A 21,858-nucleotide genomic window follows, 5' to 3' on the forward strand; every position below is an offset into this window, starting at 1 on the left:
CATTCATTGCACCCCCATATGGTTTGGGAATATTTTTTAAGGAATAGAAATAAATAACCAAAGTGCATAAAACTTAAAATAGATATTTTGTAAATGTAAGATGTATGTGTGGTTGTATATGTATATATATATATATATATATATATATATATATATATATATATATATATATATATATATATCAGTTTGACCATTGATAAATAAATGCAGCAACAAGGTGTTAATCTATTCTAATAATGTTCATACTCTGATGATATGTTAATGGGAAGACTGTAAAATTATGTTATAATTACAAAATGTTTACTTCCCCTTTAAGTTAAGTTTAAAGGGACATGAAACCCAATTTTTTTCTTCCATGATTTAGAAAGAGCATACAATTATAAACAACTTTCTAATTTACTTCTATTATCTAATTTGCTTCATTCTCTTGATATTCTTTGCTGAAAAGCATATCTAGATATGCTTAGTAGCTGCTGATTGGTAGCTGCACATAGATGCCTCCTGTGATTGGCTCACCATGTGCATTGCTATTTCTTAATTAAAGGATATCTAAAGAATGAAGCAAATTAGATAATAGAAGTAAATTGGAATGTTGTTTAAAATTGTATTCTCTACATTAATCATGAAAAAATTTTTTGGGTATAGTGTTTCTTTAAGTTGCTCATACAGTTATATACTGAGGTGGACTATTAATTTATGTCTTAATATATTCAAATACATACTATGCATAGTATAAAACTGTTTATTTCCATTTTCACAACAGTCAAAAATTAAGCGTCCATTTTTCTTAAAAACAAAATACTGGAAACATAATTTTAAATGGTTTCTTTAAAAAAAAATACACTGCTAGATCTCTGAGAAGGTCTGCTGTTTGGATACTCGTGCAGGGACCCTAACAGCACATGTGCATATGCCACTGAAAAACAAAATTTATGCTTACCTGATAAATTTATTTCTTCTTCAGTAGGAACTTGTGTCTCATAAAGTGTAAATATAAATAGATTGTTTACATTTTGATAATGGAAGTGAATTGGAAAGTTTCTTAAAATTGCATGCTCTAGCTGAAATATGAAAGTTTAATTTTGCCTTGTGTTCCTTTAAAGTGATAGAAATGTCAAAATAATAATGTGCAGGGATGCATTTAATTTTTTTAATGCAATCATTTTTGCAATATGCTTCCATTAGCAAAAATGCTTCTAGTAAATGTTATTACAGTTTTTTTTCTAAGATATGGTGAGTCCACGGGTTCATCTTAATTATGTTGGGAATATCACTCCTGGCCAGCAGGAGGAGGCAAAGAGCACCACAGTAAAACTGATAAGTATCACTCCCTTACCCACAACCCCCAGTCATTCGACCGAAAGGAAATGGAGAAAAGAGAGTAACACAAGGTGCGGAGGTGTCTGAGGTTTAGTCAAAAACTCTTATAAAAAATAAAAAAGGTGGGTATCAGGTAAGTATAAATTTTGTTTTCTTTCTAAGATATGGTAAGTCCACGGGTTCATCTTAATTACTGTTGGGAACCAATACACAAGCTAGAGGACACAGATGAATAGGGGGGATAAAAACAAGCATGCCTAAACAGATGGCACGACCACTTGAAGAACCTTTCTCCCAAAAGCAGCCTCGGCCGAGGCACAAGCATCAAATCTGTAAAATTAGTAAAAAGTAAGCAAAGAAGACCAAGTTGCATCCTTGCAAACTTGTGCCATAGAAGCTTCATTTTTGAAAACCCAAGAAGAAGAAACAGATCAGGTGGAATGAACCGTAATTCTCTCAGGAGGTTGCCTACCAGCAGTTTCATATGCAATATGAATAACCCTTCGCAACCAAAAAGAAAAATAGAAACATAAACGTCCTGCCATTTATGATTCCCAGAAAAACATATAAAAGGAGCAGAGGATAGGCAAAAAATCTTTAGTCACCTCCGGATAGAATTTAAGAAGACGCACAACATCCAAATTGTGCAACAGACGTTCTTTGTAAGAAGAAGGCTTAGGACAGAGAGATGGAACAAAAATCTACTGATTAATATGCTTTTTCAAAACAACCTTAGGAAAAAACCTTACTTAGTATGACGAACTGCCTTATCAGCATGAAAAATAAAATAAGGCAAATCATACTGCAAGACTGAGAGTTCAGAAACTCTCCGAGCCGAAGAGATAGACAAAAGAAACAAAATTAAAGCTCCAAGGAGGATCAACCGACTTAAATACAGGCCTGATTTTGACCAAGGGTATATACATGCTTAGCAGAGTATAATGTACAGGTCACAGATGAAGGCGTGAGCCGAAACGCGTCTGACCACTTAGTCTACATGTAGTTTTTATGTCCTATTATTTTACTTTCTATTTTGCTCACAATAAAGGTGCATTGGATTTCAAATTTCGCTTGAGACCCGCTTTCTTTGTACACACTGATTTTGACCAAGGCCTGACAAAAAGATTGGACATCTGGCACGTCCACCAAACACTTATGTAACAAAACAGATAAGTCAGAAATTTGACCCCTCAGGGTACTAATTGATAAACCTTTCTCCAGACCTTCCTGGAGAAAAGACTAAATCCTAAGGACCCGAACTCTACTCCAAGAGTAACCCTTAGATTCACACCAGGAAATATATTAACACCATATCTAATGGAAAATCTTCCAAGTAATAGGCTCACGATCCTGAAACATAGTCACAACGACCAACTCAGAAAAACCACGCTTAGATAGAAATTAAGCGTTCAAACTCCAAACAGTCAGCTTCAGAGAAACGAGATTTGGATGAAGGAAGAGACCCTGAATCAGAAGGTCCTTCCTTAAAGGAAGTTTCCCCGGTGGGGGACATGACATCTTCCACTAGATCTGCATACCATATCCTGTGAGGCCACGCAGCAGCTATTAGAATCACGATGCTCTCTCCTGCTTGATACAAGCAAAGCCTTGTGGAAGAAGAAAATACGGAGGAAACAGGTATGCAGGCCTGAAAACCCAAGGAACCGCTAACATCTATCAGAGTGGCCTTCAAGTCTCTTGCCCTGGAAACATACCTTGGAAGCTTGGCGTTCTGCCGCAACGCCATCAAAACCCAACTCCAGCACCCCCTATTTGGGGGTTAAACTGGAGAACACCTCCAGATGGAGAACTCACTCCCCAGATGAAAAATCTATCTACTCAGGAAGTCCTCTTCCCAGATGTCCACTCCTAGAATGTGAATGAAAATAGACAGAAATTGTGAGCAACCACTCACAGACCAAACCGAGCCAGCAACTATATTTGAACCAACAACCTTTGAGTTGCAAAGTCACAAAGCTAACCACTAGGCTACATAGACAGAAATTGTGAGCAACCACCCACAGACCAAGCCAAGCCAGCAACTAGATTCGAACCAACAACCTTTGAGTTTCAAAGTCACAAAGCTAACCACTAGTCTACATTGGCTGCTTTCTCTAAAGAAATATTCTCATAGATAGAGAATCTATTTAAGTTTTTTAAAAAGAAACGCCCTTGAAAGGAGAACCAGGGAACTCTTTCCCAGCTTCACATACCATCTAAGGAAGTGTAAACAGGGACAAGATCCCTTGAAAAAGAGTTGCTCAAAAGAAAGATGACACCTGAACCATACAATGTCCAGGAGGGCACCCTTTCCATTCCCCAAGACCTGACAGAGTCTTCCTAAGTATGTAAATATGCTTTGAACTGGTGCTGTAAAAAACAGATCACTTTTATTTCAATATTTTGACATGTAATATGAAAATATACTTTGTACTAGTGCTTTAAAACAGGACATTGAAAGGCTTTTGTAGGAAAATATAGCGCTAAGCTAGGAACACAGACTCCTCAGTGACTGAGGTGTTAAATCCGTCTGTACTGTTACTTTAAATGGATCGTAAAGAAAGGAAAACAGAATCCTCTGCAACTTTAACCTCCTTTATAATTGACATCTTAACACAAGGAGACACAGCTCTTGCGCTGAAAATCCTTTTTGTTAGAACCAAAGAAGAAACTGTGTAATAAACCACAGCTACTAACAAGACTAAAACCCAGGCAGAGAAAAACGGGTCACATGACCCACCAGTGATTATATGCGCTATGCACGCTTCAAAGCAATCCCCCTACAACGTAGAACAACATTTTAGCGTCCTTCCCCCCACACAGCCTTGTAATGGCGGCCCATCGGAAAAACACTGTATGTCCCAACTACAAACTGCAATAACAGTTACAGTAAACCTTTTTGAAACGGAAAACCTCTCTAGTACACAGCAGTTATATTAAATCCCTGACACAAGTCAGAATTATGTCAAACCCATAGATTAACCCATTGATGTCTCTAGAACACATAAAGCAACCTCCAAAAAGTTCAAAGAAGGAGCTCCACTATATACTGTGCACCGCAATAACATGTATGTGTGACCAGTCCCCATAAGCACTAGAACAAAATCGCTTGCTTGCAAAAACCACAATAAAGAAAAGGAGGAAACTTTAACAATGGAAAGATAATAACCCCGGTCTCCAGAACTACAGTGCCTGCTCCATGCCCCAATGTAGCCCATACTACAAGGTTAGCTATGTCCCCAATAAATAAGCAGGGTCTATCAAGTTCTTAAGTGCATAGTCTCACAACCTGGAAGAAAGAGCACTTACCTGCTCCGCTGTCCGGCATGTAGACAGTCACAAGGTATGAGAGGACACAGCTCCTCACAGAGACCCTTACAAGAGAAAGAACAGAGTAGCCAAACTCTGGTTTTCTATATTAGGGCAGCAACTGTTAGGAAAACACAGAAAGTACCTCTTTGCAAGTTCCTAACTGCTTTAAAGACACCACTGCCCTACTGAGAAGACTGATGTGGAGTACGGCTAGACCCATCCTTTCAAAAAGGGGAAAGATCAGAGTACTACTCTGCTTTCAAAATAACAAACTCTTGATTGAAGTGAAATAAATCCAATATTCTTTAGACACTAAAACTTTACTTCCTCCATACATCAAAGACAAATAGAATGACTGGGTGTTGTCGGTAAGGAAGTGATACTTATAAGTTTTACTGTGGTGCTCTTTGCCTCCTCCTGCTTGCCAGGAGTGATATTCCCAACAGTAATTAAAATGAACCCGTGGACTCACCATATCTTAGGAAGAAAACTGTAATAATGTTTACTAGAAGCATTTTTGCTAATGGAAGCATATTGCAAAAATGATTGCATAAAAAAAATTAAATGCATCCCTGCACATTATTATTTTGACATTTCTATCACTTTAAAGGAACACTTAAGGCAAAATTAAACTTTCAAATTTCAGCTAGAGCATGCAATTTTAAGAAACTTTCCAATTCACTTCCATTATCAAAATGTACACAATCTATTTATATTTACACTTTATGAGACACAAGCTTCTACTGAGGATGTGCAAAAATTCACGGTATATACATATATTTAATTTTGTGATTGGTTGATGGCTGTCGCATGATGCAGGGGGACCGTAAATTAAATAAACGTTGAAATTTGTGTGTGTGTGGGGGGGGGAAATCTACTACTCGTGTGAAATTAAGACTAAGAAGCCGATTTACCAAGTGTCTGTCCGTCATGATCCACTCAACAAATCATGTCTAACAGACATCGCTGAATGCCGACAGCATATGCTGTCGGCCTTTAAATTGCTCTGGTGAACTGCTTGTGCAATGCCGCCCCCTGCAGATTAGTAGACAATCGGCCGCTTGCAGGGGGTGTCAATCAACCCGATCGTATACGATGGGCGAATGATGTCTGCAGCCTCAGAGGCAGTGGACGAGTTAAGGAGCAGCGGTCTTAAGACTGCTGCTTCTTAACGGCTGTTTTCCAGCCGAGCCTGAAGGCTCGCGCAGAAACAGGGGCATCAGGGGCCATTCGGCCCTTGTAAATCGGCCCCTAAGTGCTTTTACATTGTCTTTTTATTATGCATTTGTTGATTATACAATTCTACAGTATTTAGTGGTTCTTTTAACTGAACAATTGGGGGGGGGTAATCTTGAAGTTAAAACTTCCCTCTACCACTTATATATTTTCTCATCTAGGTGCCTTATTACTTGGTCAGACCTTGTACATGTCCAAACACCACTGCAATTAAACCAACCAATTACACCTACTTATAGGTTAGTGCACTGCACCTCCATCTGCTCCCATACGTAATTTGTAGCTTTAGGGACAATTGGTCTCACCACTGACAAATTTGTCAATACATGTCAATACATCTGCACTTACAGTTACATATTCTAACACAATTTAACCTACTTTGTATCTCTAATAATATCCCAGAGTGTTTTGTACTGTCAGTACTAAGCTATTTTTGGCTCCTTACAAATACAAGATTTTTGTAACCTCACTGTGTACATATGTGTTTACACAAATATAAAGAAACATAACCAGTTTGTTTTACACTGTAAATCACAGAGAGGTTGGCTGACTAAACCCTAAAACACTTTCACTTTGGACTGTACAAATGATCCAACTATGTTGCTGGATTTGAACTATGTTAAAGGGATAGAAAAGTCTCCGCTATGATGAAATGTATTATCCAAATTAGAAAATATCAGCAAAAAAGTTCTGCTGTGAACCCGGGAGTAGAAATCTGTATCGGAAATAAATAAAATATGTACTTGAAATACGTAAAATATGATGCACTATTTAATTTATTTTGGGTACAGATTTCTACTCACGGATTTACAGTGGAACTTTTTTGATGATATTTTCTATTTGGATAAAAACATTTCATCATAGCGAAGACTTTTCCACTTCAGAACTTCACCTTTATTCACACCAATAATCCACAGGACACATTCTTTCCACGAAACATTATTAGTTGTTTTCACTATATATTTTTCATTTATATTCTTTTCTTTTTGGCTTTTTTAATTTATTTGATATATGCACATATACCTATATACATTTTTATTCTGCCATCATGTTATTTTTATTCTTAATATATGGTAAATATGTCATATTAAATTAGTAATAAATTATATTAATTACGGCAGTTCAATAGTTTATTCATTACAGTTTCGCTATAAGCACTCTTTATTAATGTATCAAGGGTTCCTTAAGGGAATCTTATTTTTAAACAAATTCCTTCTGCTAACTGTGCATTGCAACCATGCAAAAGGGTTAAATGCATAGTTAAAGTTGTGCAAATCAAGAGCATGCATACATGCATATGGTCCAATTACTGGTCATATCCTAATCTGGAGCAGAATGGGGGTGCCCAAGGTGTACAACATAATTAATTAAAGAAATTTGTATAAAAATAAGCGCTGTAATGAAACAGAGGATTTTATTTTTACACAATACGGGGAGCATCGAACTGACAATCTTATAATTTTATCTTAATAATTATAAAACTAGTAATAAAAAATTCAGTAATATTACCCACCCCTGTACTGTGCATATGAAATACACAAATGTCATACACAGTACTACAGAAGGCGGAATCTGCTCACACAGCAGTCTAACCTGATTGTCCGCTTGTCTGGAAGTGCCAAAAGATTCATCCATCCCCAACCCTGTCCCCAGGGAACACAAATAGGATAGGATTTAAAGGGACATTAAAGATAATATTGTCTTTGTTGCATCTAAAAAACTGCATATTGAAATGCCTAATGCTCTTTTTTATTATTTAGTATATATTTTTTAAACAGATGCTCCTGTTATTAAATAAAACACTTTTATTATTGTTTTATATTTCTGTGGTATATTTAACTTTCCACCAATAGAGTTATGACAGTTGTCTTAATCAGCCAATAAGCAATCTGCCTCTAGGAAACAGTAGCAATTCTTGTCATTTATTAGAATCATTAAAACCATATATATATATTCTGTCCTTTTAAACTATATTCTTGCCTGGGGACATTTGGTTCAACAATGATTTTGTAATATATTTATGTCATTCCGCTTGCTACCTATAGACACACAGAATCCTTTTATTACCACATCAATAGCTAAATACATACACTATTTCTTCTCATTCTCAATTATCCTTCTTCCATAATATACAAGCTTCATTAATAAAATCTATAATCACGAACGCATTTGCTCAATGGCATTTTAATCGTTTAACATACCGTACATCAAAAGATTATACCTGTTTGCTGGTATAATTTTCTCCATCTTTAGGATTGCAAATGAATACTTGAGACGTTCAGACAGTATAATCTACAGATGATGAAAAATTTGGGTTCAATTGAGACATTATATTTAAAAATAAAGATATTAAATTAAAAATTATTCGCACAAAGCAAATATTAAACATGTTAAAACATTATTAAATGGACATTAAACACTGGGTTTGTAATATAAGATATTTAATTATATGTAGTAAAAAAAATGCAAAGTACTATAATTATTTATTTTGTCCCTTTTCCTGTAACTTAATTGTAAAAATTGTGGGCTTTACATTTTTTTTTTAATTGGAAGTGCAAACTCCAGACTTAACAATGCTTTATTCTGCAAAGCCATTAGCTGCACGCTCCAGTGACCCATTTATAATTGGCCCTATTTTGCCCGAGCAGAGAAGGAAACTTAGGTTACAACATGGTAACTCCCATTGCTGTATGAACACTAAAACTTTACACTTTTTCTTTCAATAATTAAACAACTAAAATACCATTTAAAAAAATATATATCTGCATATTAATCCTTGCTTTAAATGCATAATTCGGTCTTGCATTTATTTAGTTGAATGCCCCTAATCCATTTTGTAACATAACAAATTCATTTTATTTAACAAAGACATGGTACTTTAATAATAAATTCCTTAAAGGGACATGAAACCCAATTTGTTTTTTCTTGGTATCTTTTGTTGAAAAGCAGGGCCATAAGCTAAGGAGTGTGCACATGTTTGGAGCACTATATAGCAGCAGTTTTGCAAGGGCACTAAAAAACAGCACTATTTCTTTCCATGCTCTGCAAATACCTGATAATAATAAAAATAATAATGTTGTGCTCCATCCCATCAGATACGTATCCTTTATACAAAGAATACCATGAGAATGAAGCAAATTTGATACTCAAAGTAAATTGGGATATTCTTTTAATTGTATGCTCTGTCTGAATCACAAAAGAAAACATATGATTTTAGTATCCTTTTAATGATCCATTTCAAATTCAAATTACAGTCAAATTAAAAATGACTAAGTTGGCTACCCAAAATCCTTTATGCTCACACTGAGGACAGGAAGTTCAGATCGTGTGGCCTTGTGAGCTTGGGGACAGTGGCTAAATTTCTCAGACACATTCACATCTCTGAGACAGAACATGTTGTTAAACCAACTCCTGAATATTTTAATAGTTTATGTAGTGTGACTGCTATAGAGTGACAAGACTGAATCACCTCAGAAAAAGGCTAACAGTAATTAGAATCAAACTAATACATTCTGGTTGTCAATAAAACAATGTTTATTTGATCATCTACAAAAACATAATTTATGCTTACCTGATAAATTTATTTCTCTTGTAGTGTATCCAGTCCACGGATCATCCATTACTTATGGGATATTAACTCCTCCCCAACAGGAAGTGCAAGAGGATTCACCCAGCAGAGCTGCTATATAGCTCCTCCCTAACTGCCATTACCAGTCCATTCGACCGAAAACATGCAGAGAAAGGAAAACCATAGGGTGCAGTGGTGACTGTAGTTTAATGGAAAAATTACCTGCCTTAAAGTGACAAGGGCGGGCCGTGGACTGGATACACTACAAGAGAAATAAATTTATCAGGTAAGCATAAATTAGTTTTCTCTTGTTAAGTGTATCCAGTCCACGGATCATCCATTACTTATGGGATACCAATACCAAAGCTAAAGTACACGGATGACGGGAGGGACAGGCAGGCTCTTTATACGGAAGGAACCACTTGCCTGAAGAACCTTTCTCCCAAAAACAGCCTCCGAAGAAGCAAAAGTGTCAAATTTGTAAAATTTGGAAAAAGTATGAAGAGAAGACCAAGTTGCAGCCTTGCAAATCTGTTGAACAGAAGCCTCATTCTTAAGGCCCAAGTGGAAGCCACAGCTCTAGTAGAATGTGCTGTAATTCTTTCAGGAGGCTGCTGTCCAGCAGTCTCATAGGCTAACCGTATTATGCTACGAAGCCAAAAGGAGAGAGAGGTAGCCGAAGCTTTTTGACCTCTCCTCTGACCAGAATAAACGACAAACAGGGAAGACGTTTGTCGAAAATCCTTAGTTGCCTGTAGATAAAATTTCAGGGCAAGGACTACATCTAGATTGTGTAGCAGACGTTCCTTTTCGAAGAAGGATTAGGACACAAAGATGGAACCACAATCTCTTGATTGATATTCCTGTTAGTGACCACCTTAGGTAGGAACCCAGGTTTAGTACGCAGAACTACCTTGTCTGAATGAAAAATCAGATAAGGAGAATCACAATGTAAGGCAGATAACTCAGAGACTCTTCGAGCCGAGGAAATCGCCATTAAAAACAGAACTTTCCAAGATAACAACTTGATATCAATGGAATGAAGGGGTTCAAACGGAACCCCCTGTAAAACATTAAGAACTAAGTTCAAACTCCATGGTGGAGCAACAGTTTTAAACACAGGCTTGATCCTAGCTAAAGCCTGACAAAAAGCTTGAACGTCCGGAACTTCTGACAGACGTTTGTGTAAAAGAATGGACAGAGCTGAAATCTGTCCCTTTAAGGAACTAGCGGATAAACCCTTTTCTAAACCTTCTTGTAGAAAAGACAATATCCTCGGAATCCTAACCTTACTCCATGAGTAACTCTTGGATTCACACCAATATAAGTATTTGCGCCATATCTTATGGTAAATCTTTCTGGTAACAGGCTTCCTAGCCTGTATTAAGGTATCAATAACTGACTCAGAAAAACCACGTTTTGATAAAATCAAGCGTTCAATTTCCAAGCAGTCAGCTTCAGAGAAATTAGATTTTGATGTTTGAAGGGACCCTGGATCAGAAGGTCCTGTTTCAGAGGTAGCGACCAAGGTGGACAGGATGACATGTCCACTAGATCTGCATACCAAGTCCTGCGTGGCCATGCAGGCGCTATTAGAATCACTGATGCTCTCTCCTGTTTGATTCTGGCAATCAATCGAGGAAGCATCGGGAAGGGTGGAAACACATAAGCCATCCCGAAGGTCCAAGGTGCTCTCAAAGCATCTATCAGAACCGCTCCCGGATCCCTGGATCTGGACCCGTAACGAGGAAGCTTGGCGTTCTGTCGAGACTCCATGAGATCTATCTCTGGTTTGCCCCAACGTCGAAGTATTTGGGCAAAGACCTCCGGATGAAGTTCCCACTCCCCCGGATGAAAAGTCTGACGACTTAAGAAATCCGCCTCCCAGTTCTCCACTCCCGGGATGTGGATTGCTGACAGGTGGCAAGAGTGAGACTCTGCCCAGCGAATTATCTTTGATACTTCCATCATTGCTAGGGAGCTTCTTGTCCCTCCCTGATGGTTGATGTAAGCTACAGTCGTGATGTTGTCCGACTGAAACCTGATGAACCCCCCAGTTGTTAACTGGGGCCAAGCCAGAAGGGCATTGAGAACTGCTCTCAATTCCAGAATGTTTATTGGTAGGAGACTCTCCTCCTGATTCCATTGTCCCTGAGCCTTCAGAGAATTCCAGACAGCGCCCCAACCTAGTAGGCTGGCGTCTGTTGTTACAATTGTCCAGTCCGGCCTGCTGAATGGCATCCCCCTGGACAGATGTGGCCGAGAAAGCCACCATAGAAGAGAATTTCTGGTCTCTTGATCCAGATTCAGAGTAGGGGACAAGTCTGAGTAATCCCCATTCCACTGACTTAGCATGCACAATTGCAGCGGTCTGAGATGTAGGCGTGCAAAGGGTACTATGTCCATTGCTGCTACCATTAAGCCGATCACCTCCATGCATTGAGCTACTGACGGGTGTTGAATGGAATGAAGGACACGGCATGCATTTTGAAGCTTTGTTAACCTGTCTTCTGTCAGGTTAATCTTCATTTCTACAGAATCTATAAGAGTCCCCAAGAAGGGAACTCTTGTGAGTGGAAAGAGAGAACTCTTCTTTTCGTTCACCTTCCATCCATGCGACCTTAGAAATGCCAGTACTAACTCTGTATGAGACTTGGCAGTTTGAAAGCTTGAAGCTTGTATCAGAATGTCGTCTAGGTACGGAGCTACCGCAATTCCTTGCGGTCTTAGTACCGCCAGAAGAGCACCCAGAACCTTTGTGAAGATTCTCGGAGCCGTAGCCAATCCGAATGGAAGAGCTACAAACTGGTAATGCCTGTCTAGAAAGGCAAACCTTAGATACCGGTAATGATCTTTGTGAATCGGTATGTGAAGGTAAGCATCCTTTAAATCCACTGTGGTCATGTACTGACCCTTTTGGATCATGGGTAAAATTGTCCGAATAGTCTCCATTTTGAACGATGGAACTCTTAGGAATTTGTATAGGATCTTTAAATCCAGGATTGGCCTGAAAGTTCCCTCTTTTTTGGGAACCACAAACAGATTTGAGTAAAACCCTTGTCCCTGTTCCGACCGTGGAACTGGATGGATTACTCCCATTAATAAAAGCTCTTGTACGCAGCGTAGAAACGCCTCTTCTTTATTTGGTTTGTTGACAACCTTGACAGATGAAATCTCTCTCTTGGGGGAGAGTATTTGAAGTCCAGAAGGTATCCCTGAGATATTATCTCTAGCGCCCAGGGATCCTGGACATCTCTTGCCCAAGCCTGGGCGAAGAGAGAAAGTCTGCCCCCCACTAGATCCGTTCCCGGATCGGGGGCCCTCAATTCATGCTGTTTTAGGGGCACCAGCAGGTTTCCTGGCCTGCTTGCCCTTGTTCCAGGACTGGTTAGGTCTCCAGCCTTGTCTGTAGCGAGCAACAGATCCTTCTTGTTTTGGAGCAGAGGAAGTTGATGCTGCTCCTGCTTTGAAATTCCGAAAGGAACAAAAATTAGATTGTCTAGCCTTAGGTTTGGCTCTGTCTTGAGGCAGGGCATGGCCTTTACCTCCTGTAATGTCAGCGATAATTTCTTTCAATCCGGGCCCGAATAAGGTCTGCCCTTTGAAAGGTATATTAAGAAATTTAGACTTAGAAGTAACGTCAGCTGACCAGGATTTTAGCCACAGTGCTCTGCGCGCCTGAATGGCGAATCCGGAATTCTTAGCCGTAAGCTTAGTTAAATGTACTACGGCATCTGAAATAAATGAGTTAGCTAACTTAAGAGCTTTAAGCCTGTGTGTAATCTCATCTAATGGAGCTGATTCAAGTGTCCCTTCCAGAGACTCAAACCAAAATGCTGCTGCAGCCGTGACAGGCGCAATGCATGCAAGGGGTTGCAATATAAAACCTTGTTGAACAAACATTTTCTTAAGGTAACCCTCTAACTTTTTATCCATTGGATCTGAAAAGGCACAGCTATCCTCCACCGGGATAGTGGTACGCTTAGCTAAAGTAGAAACTGCTCCCTCCACCTTAGGGATCGTTTGCCATAAGTCACGTGTGGTGGTGTCTATTGGAAACATCTTTCTAAATATCGGAGGGGGTGAGAACGGCACACCGGGTCTATCCCACTCCTTAGTAACAATTTCAGTAAGTCTCTTAGGTATAGGAAAAACGTCAGTACTCGACGGTACCGCAAAATATTTATCCAACCTACACATTTTTTCTGGTATTGCAACTGTGTTACAATCATTCAGAGCCGCTAACACCTCCCCTAGTAATACACGGAGGTTTTCCAGCTTAAATTTAAAATTTGAAATATCTGAATCCAATCTGTTTGGATCAGAACCGTTAGCCGCAGAATGAAGCTCTCCGTCCTCATGTTCTGCAAGTTGTGACGCAGTATCTGACATGGCCCTAACATTATCAGCGCACTCTGTTCTCACCCCAGAGTGATCACGCTTACCTCTTAGTTCTGGTAATTTAGCCAAAACTTCAGTCATAACAGTAGCCATATCCTGTAATGTGATTTGTAATGGCCGCCCAGATGTACTCGGCGCCACAATATCACGCACCCCCCGAGCGGGAGATGCAGGTACTGACACGTGAGGCGAGTTAGTCGGCATAACTCTCCCCTCGTTGTTTGGTGAAATGTGTTCAATTTGTACAGATTGACTTTTATTTAAAGTAGCATCAATACAGTTAGTACATAAATTTCTATTGGGCTCCACTTTGGCATTAGCACATATAGCACAGATGTCTTCCTCTGAATCAGACATGTTTAACACACTAGCAAATAAACTAGCAACTTGGAAATACTTTTCAAGTAATTTACTATAATATGAAAACGTACTGTGCCTAGAAGAAGCACAGAAAGAGTTATGACAGTTGAAAGTTAATAAACTGAAAGGTTATAGCATCAAATCTTTGTAAAAAAACACAATTTTAGCAAAGGCTTGTTCCCATTAGCGAAGGATAACTAACCCTGATAGCAGAAAAAAAAGTTACAGAAATAAACGTTTTTTATCACAGTCAACTACAATCTCACAGCTCTGCTGTGAATGATTACCTCCCTCAAAAACAAGTTTTGAAGACCCCTGAGTTCTGTAGAGATGAACCGGATCATGCAGGAAATACAATGAGCTTCTGACTGAATTTTTTGACCTCCCCCTCACACACAGCAGTGAGAGAGATCAGTAAACTGTCATAAATTAAATAAAACAACTGCCAAGTGGAAAAAATAATGCCCAAAACATTTTATTCACCCAGTACCTCAGAAAATGAAACGATTTTACATGCCAGCAAAAAACGTTTAACATAAATTAAGTGTTATTAAAGAGCCTGTTGCCAGTCCCTGCAAATTAGGCTAAAGTCTTATGCACACAGTATAATTCCAGTGAAGTGCCATTCCCCAGAATACTGAAGTGTAAAATATACATACATGACAGCCTGATACCAGCTGCTGCTACTGCATTTAAGGCTGAGTTTACATTATATCGGTATGGCAGAATTTTCTCATCAATTCCATTGTCAGAAAATAATAAGCTGCTACATACCTCTTTGCAGATTAATCTGCCCGCTGTCCCCTGATCTGAAGTTTACCTCTCCTCAGATGGCCGAGAAACAGCAATATGATCTTAACTACGCCGGCTAAAATCATAGTAAAAACTCAGGTAGATTCTTCTTCAAATTCTACCAGAGAAGGAATAACACACTCCGGTGCTATTATAAAATAGCAAACTTTTGATTGAAGGTATAAAACTAAATATAATCACCATAGTCCTCTCACACATCCTATCTAGTCGTTGGGTGCAAGAGAATGACTGGGAATGGCAGTTAGGGGAGGAGCTATATAGCAGCTCTGCTGGGTGAATCCTCTTGCACTTCCTGTTGGGGAGGAGTTAATATCCCATAAGTAATGGATGATCCGTGGACTGGATACACTTAACAAGAGAAATAAGTAGTTGGTTATAAAAAGTTGCAATAGTAAAATAACTACATTTTTAAATTATAATTCAGGCAAAAACAACTTTTTAAAAATGTTCTTTTTATTGATTCTGTTTGTTTGTTTAGTTATTTGCTATTGTTCTTTGTGCCGCTGTTTATTATTATGAAGTATTAAAGGGACATGAAACCCAAAAAAATTATTTCATGATTTAGGTAGAACATACAATTTTAAACAACTTTCAAGTTTACTTCTATTATCAAATTTGCTTCATTCTCTTGGTATCATTTGTTGAAGGAGCATCAATACACTACTGGTTTCTAACTGAACACATGGGTGAGCCAATCGGTATATATAGGCAGCCACCAATCAACAGCTAGAACCTAGGTTATTTGCTACTCATGAGCTTACCTTGATTAACCTGTCAGCAACGGATAACAAGTGAAGCAAGCAAATTAAATAATATAAGTAAATTGGTAAGTTGTTTATAATTACATGCTCTTTCTGAGTGGGTTTCATGTTCCTTTAAGGTGCGATTAGATCGTGTTCTGATGATATTCCTCTGACTGGTAACGCATTGAACACATTGCATTTGCTGTTATGTATTGTTTTCACTTGTGATTTATGTAATAAACTTATTTTTTTTTTTAGTGCTTTAGCTACCGTTTATTTTTTATTTATTTTTATTTTATCTATTTCTTCTCATAAAGGGGCAATGTACTCAGACAACAGAGTTAAAGGGATGCTAAACCCACATTTTTTCTTTAATTATTCAGATAGAGCAAGCAATTTTAAACAACTTTCTAATTTACTCCTAGGGGCCGTTTTATCAAGGGCCAAATGGCCCCTGATGCCCCTGTTTCCACGTGAGCCTTCAGGCTCACCAGAAACAGCAGTTATGAAGCAACGGTCTTAAGACAGCTGCTCCTTAACTGGTCTGCTGCCTCTGAGGCTGCGAACATCAATCCGCCCAATCCTATACGATCGGGTTGATTGACACCCCCTGCTAGCAGCCGATTGGCCGCGAATCTGCAGGGAGCGACATTGTACAAGCAGTTTACCAGCTTATGCTGTTTGCATTCAGCAATGTCTTTCAGACATGATACGCTATAGCAGTGGCGTATTTAGGTTTTGTGCTGCCCTAGGCACTCAAAATTCCGCTGCCCCCCCAACCCCCCACCCCTCTAGATTTTAGGCTGTTTTTTGGCCATAATATTTTTTGGTTCAGGATATAACATGACTTTTTTAAGGACATGTTCACCAGGACCTGCAATATAATTATATACACCCAGGTCATATTTATATATATGTGTGTGTACATATTTTGGATCCCATAACCTGTAGAGCCAGTAAGCATGAAATGCACTATAAGATTTATATTAAAATAATAATATATTATGAATTAATAACAAAGCCTGAATATTTAAATTTCAGCAAATAATGTGCCTTTTCTAAAACACACATTATAACAGTTCAATCAACACCACTCAGGCCCGGACTGACCATAGGGCATACCGGGCAAATGCCCGGTGGGCCGCCGGTTATCTTAGCCCCTCCCACTATTACCACGCATACTGCGTGCCCCAATTTTTTTTTTAGAACTTCCAAATAAATCCAATCACCATATTATTTGCAGCACTGTAAAACGGCCGTAGCACCTTATAAGGACGGCACGGCTGTGAATGAGCAGGGGACTCAGACAGACTTACATACAGCGGCTGTGAGACTGAGAGCATCTGCTTACTTGCAATTTTGTCTCACGGCTGCTGTATGCAAGACAAAGGGCCCTGTTGCTGCGCCTGCAAATTGTATATTTCCAGTCTCTCCATGTTATTTTTAAAATGATCGAATAAAGTCTTATTGTTTTATCTTCCAGCACCCTTTGTTTGACATATCGATTCCAGATCTCTTGGATTGCTCCCAGCAGAGTTCCGTGCACCCATCCGTGTGACTGCCTAACCCCTCCCCCCGACGCTGACATTGGATTACCCCTGCCACAGACCGAGCACACTGCCACTGGAAGAGGACCTCAACGACCGAGACGCTGTTTCCTCGGTCAAGCGTGCAGACATCGACGCAAGCGGGTAAGCACAGCCAGCGGGGCAACGACCACAAGTCCAACACAGGAGAAGCAGATGGATACACGCTATTGAAAGCCGGAGAACCACCGGGAAAGGTGAGAGAGGCCGTGAGTCACACACGCCAGTGTTCCAATTGTATTTCGTTAGTATTAATGCACATGAAAAGTGCCTTTGTATATATTGCTTATACAGTGATACTATTGCTCTCCTGAACTTTTGCTCATACACAAAAGGGGTTATATTGGACAGTCACAGGGTATAATACAGAGTGTTACTACCATTTACGTTGACTGTATATGCTGGATTATTACTTATCCCTCCAATTTCTCTTGGTGATTATTGCTGTATGCAAGAGACATGCTGCTACAGTACTACTGAAACGGGCGGCCAAGGGTGGGAGGAGGCCTGTGAGTAAGCAGCGGACACAGTCTGCAGAGACAGGCTTACATACAGTGGCTATGAGAGCATCTGTTTACTTGCAATTTTGTCTCATGGCCACTGTATGCAAGAGACATGCCATGCTGCTACTGATGCGGATGGCCAAGGGTCGGGTGGGAGGAGCAGCAAGGGCCTCTGAGATCTGTGCTGTCCTGCTGGCTGGGAGCCATGTTCTAAAATTAGTCTTGACTTATAAGAATGCGGGACCCGCGTCACTTCCGGTGACGTGACATCAGCTGTTGGAGGTGTATGGCGCTCACTGCCTCTTAAAATCAGCTATTGAAGCCTACACAACGGGTAGAGGAATTCTATGGGCAGTATACTTCATTGCGCAGGCACGCAGAGTACCGTGAGTGCGCACATGGCCCGACTCCTCATGCTCAGTTTATTAAACTGCATCAGAGGGTCCATAATTTCTACAGGCGATTTGCCTTCAGTGTGCATGTGCGCACTGCCGTTAACTGAGGGTAAAAAACAAACACAACTATTAAACATAAAAAAAATACGAGAAGCCCAAATTTTCAACTTTTACTGTATACAGTGGATTATATATTAAACAATTTCATGTACAGTGTCATGTGGCCTAGACAAGCGTTACATTTCTTGGGGCTACATGACACTGAACATGAAATTGTTTAATATATAATCCACCGTATACAGTAAAAGTTTAAAATTTTGGCTTATCATATTTATTTTATTTTTAATAGTTGTATTTGTTTTTAACCTCCAGTTTACGGCAGTGTGCGCATGCACAGGTAGAGGACTGACCATAGGGCATACCGGCTTACTTACTTGTGACATGCGCACTGAAGGCAAATCGCCTGCAGAAATGATGGACCCTCTGATGCAGTTTATTAAACTGAGCGTGAGGAGTCAGGCCGTGTGCGCATGCGTGGTATTCTGCACGCCTGCGCAATGAAGTATACTGGCCATAGAATTCCTTGACCCGTTGCGTAGGCTTCAACAGCTGATTTGAGGAGGTTGGGCCTCTTGCGCATGCGCAGTGAGCGCCACACACCTCCAGCAGCTGATGTTACGTCACCGGAAGTGACGCGGGTCCTGCATTCTTATAAATCGAGACTTATTTTAGAACACCGGAACTAAAAAGGGAGATCATGTGACCTCCCGCTCCCTCATCCCTTCCTCCCTGTGTAGCCGCGCACAGGAGGGAATAGAAGCAGCCTGCACACTCAAGCTTTACTGGGGGTGGGGGAACCACAATTTTCAGAGGCTCATTACTTCTTGAAATATGAATTTGAGGTAGGCAAATTACAATTACAATGAAAGTTCATTTAATGGTTTTAGGTTTGACATTTGGGGTTTAACATTACTTTACTACACTAAATTTATTTTGTGGGTATGTGTCAATGGATAGCACAGCCACAATGTAACCAGTGCATATTGGGCCCTTTTACTACCTTCATGGTGCCTTTTCCCATTGTCAACAAACAGAAAGCATTAATTCCATCCCTAGCTATTACCCTAAACCTAACCCTAAACCTAATCCTTACCCTAATTCCAACACTAGCCATAACCCTTAACCTAAACCTAACCTCATACACTAATCCTAACCCTGGTTCTTACCCTAATTCCAACCATAACCCTAAACCTAACCCTAACCCTATACACTAATCCCCTGGTTCTTACCCTAATTCAAACCCTAGCCATAACCCCAACCCTAACCCCATACACTAATCCTAACCCTGGTTCTTACCCTAATTCCAACTCTAAACCTAACCCTTACCCCATACCCTAATCCTAACCCTGGTTCTTACCCTAATCCAAAACCTAAACCTAAGATTATCCCATACACTACACCTAACCCTGGTTCTTAACCTAATTCCAACTCTAATCATAACCCCGACCCTAACCCCATACACTAATCCTAATCCTGGTTCTTACACTACAACTAAACCTGGTTCTTACCCCAATTCCAACCCTAACCATTAACCTAACCTCATACACTAATCCTAACCCAGGTTCTTACCCTAATTCCAAGACTAGCCATAACCCTAACTCTAACCCCATACACTAATCCTAACCCTGGTTCTTACCCTGATTCCAACCCTAGCCATAAACCTAACCCTAAACCCCATACACTAATCCTAACCCTGGTTCTTACCCTAATTCCAACCCTAGCCATAACCTTAAACCTAACCCTAACCCCATACACTAATCCTAACCCTGGTTCTTGCTCTAATTCCAACACAAGCCATAACCCTAACCTTAACCCCTACTTATTTTAAACTATTAACTATTATTGAGTTTTCACTATATCACTTTTTCATTCTAAAGACTTCTAAAGACTCAAATTCATGTTTACATATTTTAAGTCAGCTTTTCAGGTCCCTGACATAACTGATAGTGATTATAATTGGTATAACTATTCACAAATATTCCTATTGTATTTACATTTGGTTACAGCAACTCTCTTATCCTATAAATATTCTATATATATAAAGTTTGGTATGCTTTATCTAATGTTGCCTTTAAGGGATAGAAAGGACAAAATTGATATGTGCATGGGTGTATTTCAATTTTAAATAGCAGTATTTTTGCAATATAATTCCATTATCAAAAAATGCTTCTAGTAAGTTATTACTGGTCTTTAGCAGCATACACACATATGCTTTGAGGCCCTGTGAACCAGTTTTCAAACCCCACACAGAGCCAGCAGGGACTTCTATGACACTTATTGAATCTATACAGACACAACACACACCACCGCGAGGTCTCTGAGCTTGAATACTGAGAGTTATGTGCACTAAATGGTTAGTTTATTGAATATATCTTGTTTACAAATTAGCACTTTATGTGTTTTTCATTAAAAATTTGCACTTTATATTGTTTTTGTTATTTTTTATCTATTTTATCTACTGTATCTATTCACAAAATATATATTATACTTGTCATGTGAGTGCTGGGTGTTTCTATGTGTTGTATTACTTTTTATTTGTAATCTCCCTTGGTTCTCTGCACCATTCCGGACTGGGGTTAACTGCCTGTGGCTCTGGTGACATCACAGCTTTTTTGGAGTGCTATTTAGCACCCAGGGCTGTATGTTACTGAGTCACAGGATGTGTACCTGATCCGGTCTTGGAGTGCAGTTCCCTTCCATGTTTTGTATTTCTATGGGTGATTACAGCCACCTGTGCACCCCTTCTTGTTCTCAGTTTGTTTAGCTTTGTGAGCTCGCATGATGGTGTGCCTGTGTTAGGGACTCAGGCGATGGAAAGGACCTTGACGTGGTGCCTGAGCTTTCCCATTTGGCCAGATGCGGTGACTAACCTTTCCAGTTGTGATTTTATCTTAGCTGTGAGCTAGCTGGTGAGTGCTGGGTGTTTCTATGTGTTGTATTACTTTTTATTTGTAATCTCCCTTGGTTCTTGCACCCATTCCGGACTGGGGTTAACTGCCTGTGGCTCTGGTGACATCACAGCTTTTTTGGAGTGCTATTTAGCACCCAGGGCTGTATGTTACTGAGTCACAGGATGTGTACCTGATCCGGTCTTGGAGTGCAGTTCCCTTCCATGTTTTGTATTTTCTATGGGTGATTACAGCCACCTGTGCACCCCTTCTTTGTTCTCAGTTTGTTTAGCTTTGTGAGCTCGCATGATGGTGTGCCTGTGTTAGGGACTCAGGCGATGGAAAGGACCTTGACGTGGTGCCTGAGCTTTCCCATTTGGCCAGATGCGGTGACTAACCTTTCCAGTTGTGATTTTATCTTAGCTGTGAGCTAGCTGGTGAGTGCTGGGTGTTTCTATGTGTTGTATTACTTTTTATTTGTAATCTCCCTTGGTTCTTGCACCCATTCCGGACTGGGGTTAACTGCCTGTGGCTCTGGTGACATCACAGCTTTTTTGGAGTGCTATTTAGCACCCAGGGCTGTATGTTTACTGAGTCACAGGATGTGTACCTGATCCGGTCTTGGAGTGCAGTTCCCTTCCATGTTTTGTATTTTTCTATGGGTGATTACAGC

At 39.7% G+C, this 21,858-nt stretch overlaps 1 protein-coding gene across 1 annotated transcript in view; it reads right to left on the reverse strand.

Annotated features, from left to right (window-relative positions):
• The window catches only part of LOC128661408 (calphotin-like), a 123,838-nt gene that overhangs the window by 67,370 nt on the left and 34,610 nt on the right, over positions 1-21,858 (reverse strand). The window contains exon 2 of the mRNA XM_053715664.1: positions 18,228-18,340. Coding sequence (XP_053571639.1) covers positions 18,228-18,340 — 113 coding nt within the window. The remainder of the gene's footprint in view (positions 1-18,227; positions 18,341-21,858) is intronic.

The sequence above is a fragment of the Bombina bombina genome, chromosome 5, assembly GCF_027579735.1.
Source record: "Bombina bombina isolate aBomBom1 chromosome 5, aBomBom1.pri, whole genome shotgun sequence".
Classification (NCBI taxonomy): domain Eukaryota; kingdom Metazoa; phylum Chordata; class Amphibia; order Anura; family Bombinatoridae; genus Bombina; species Bombina bombina.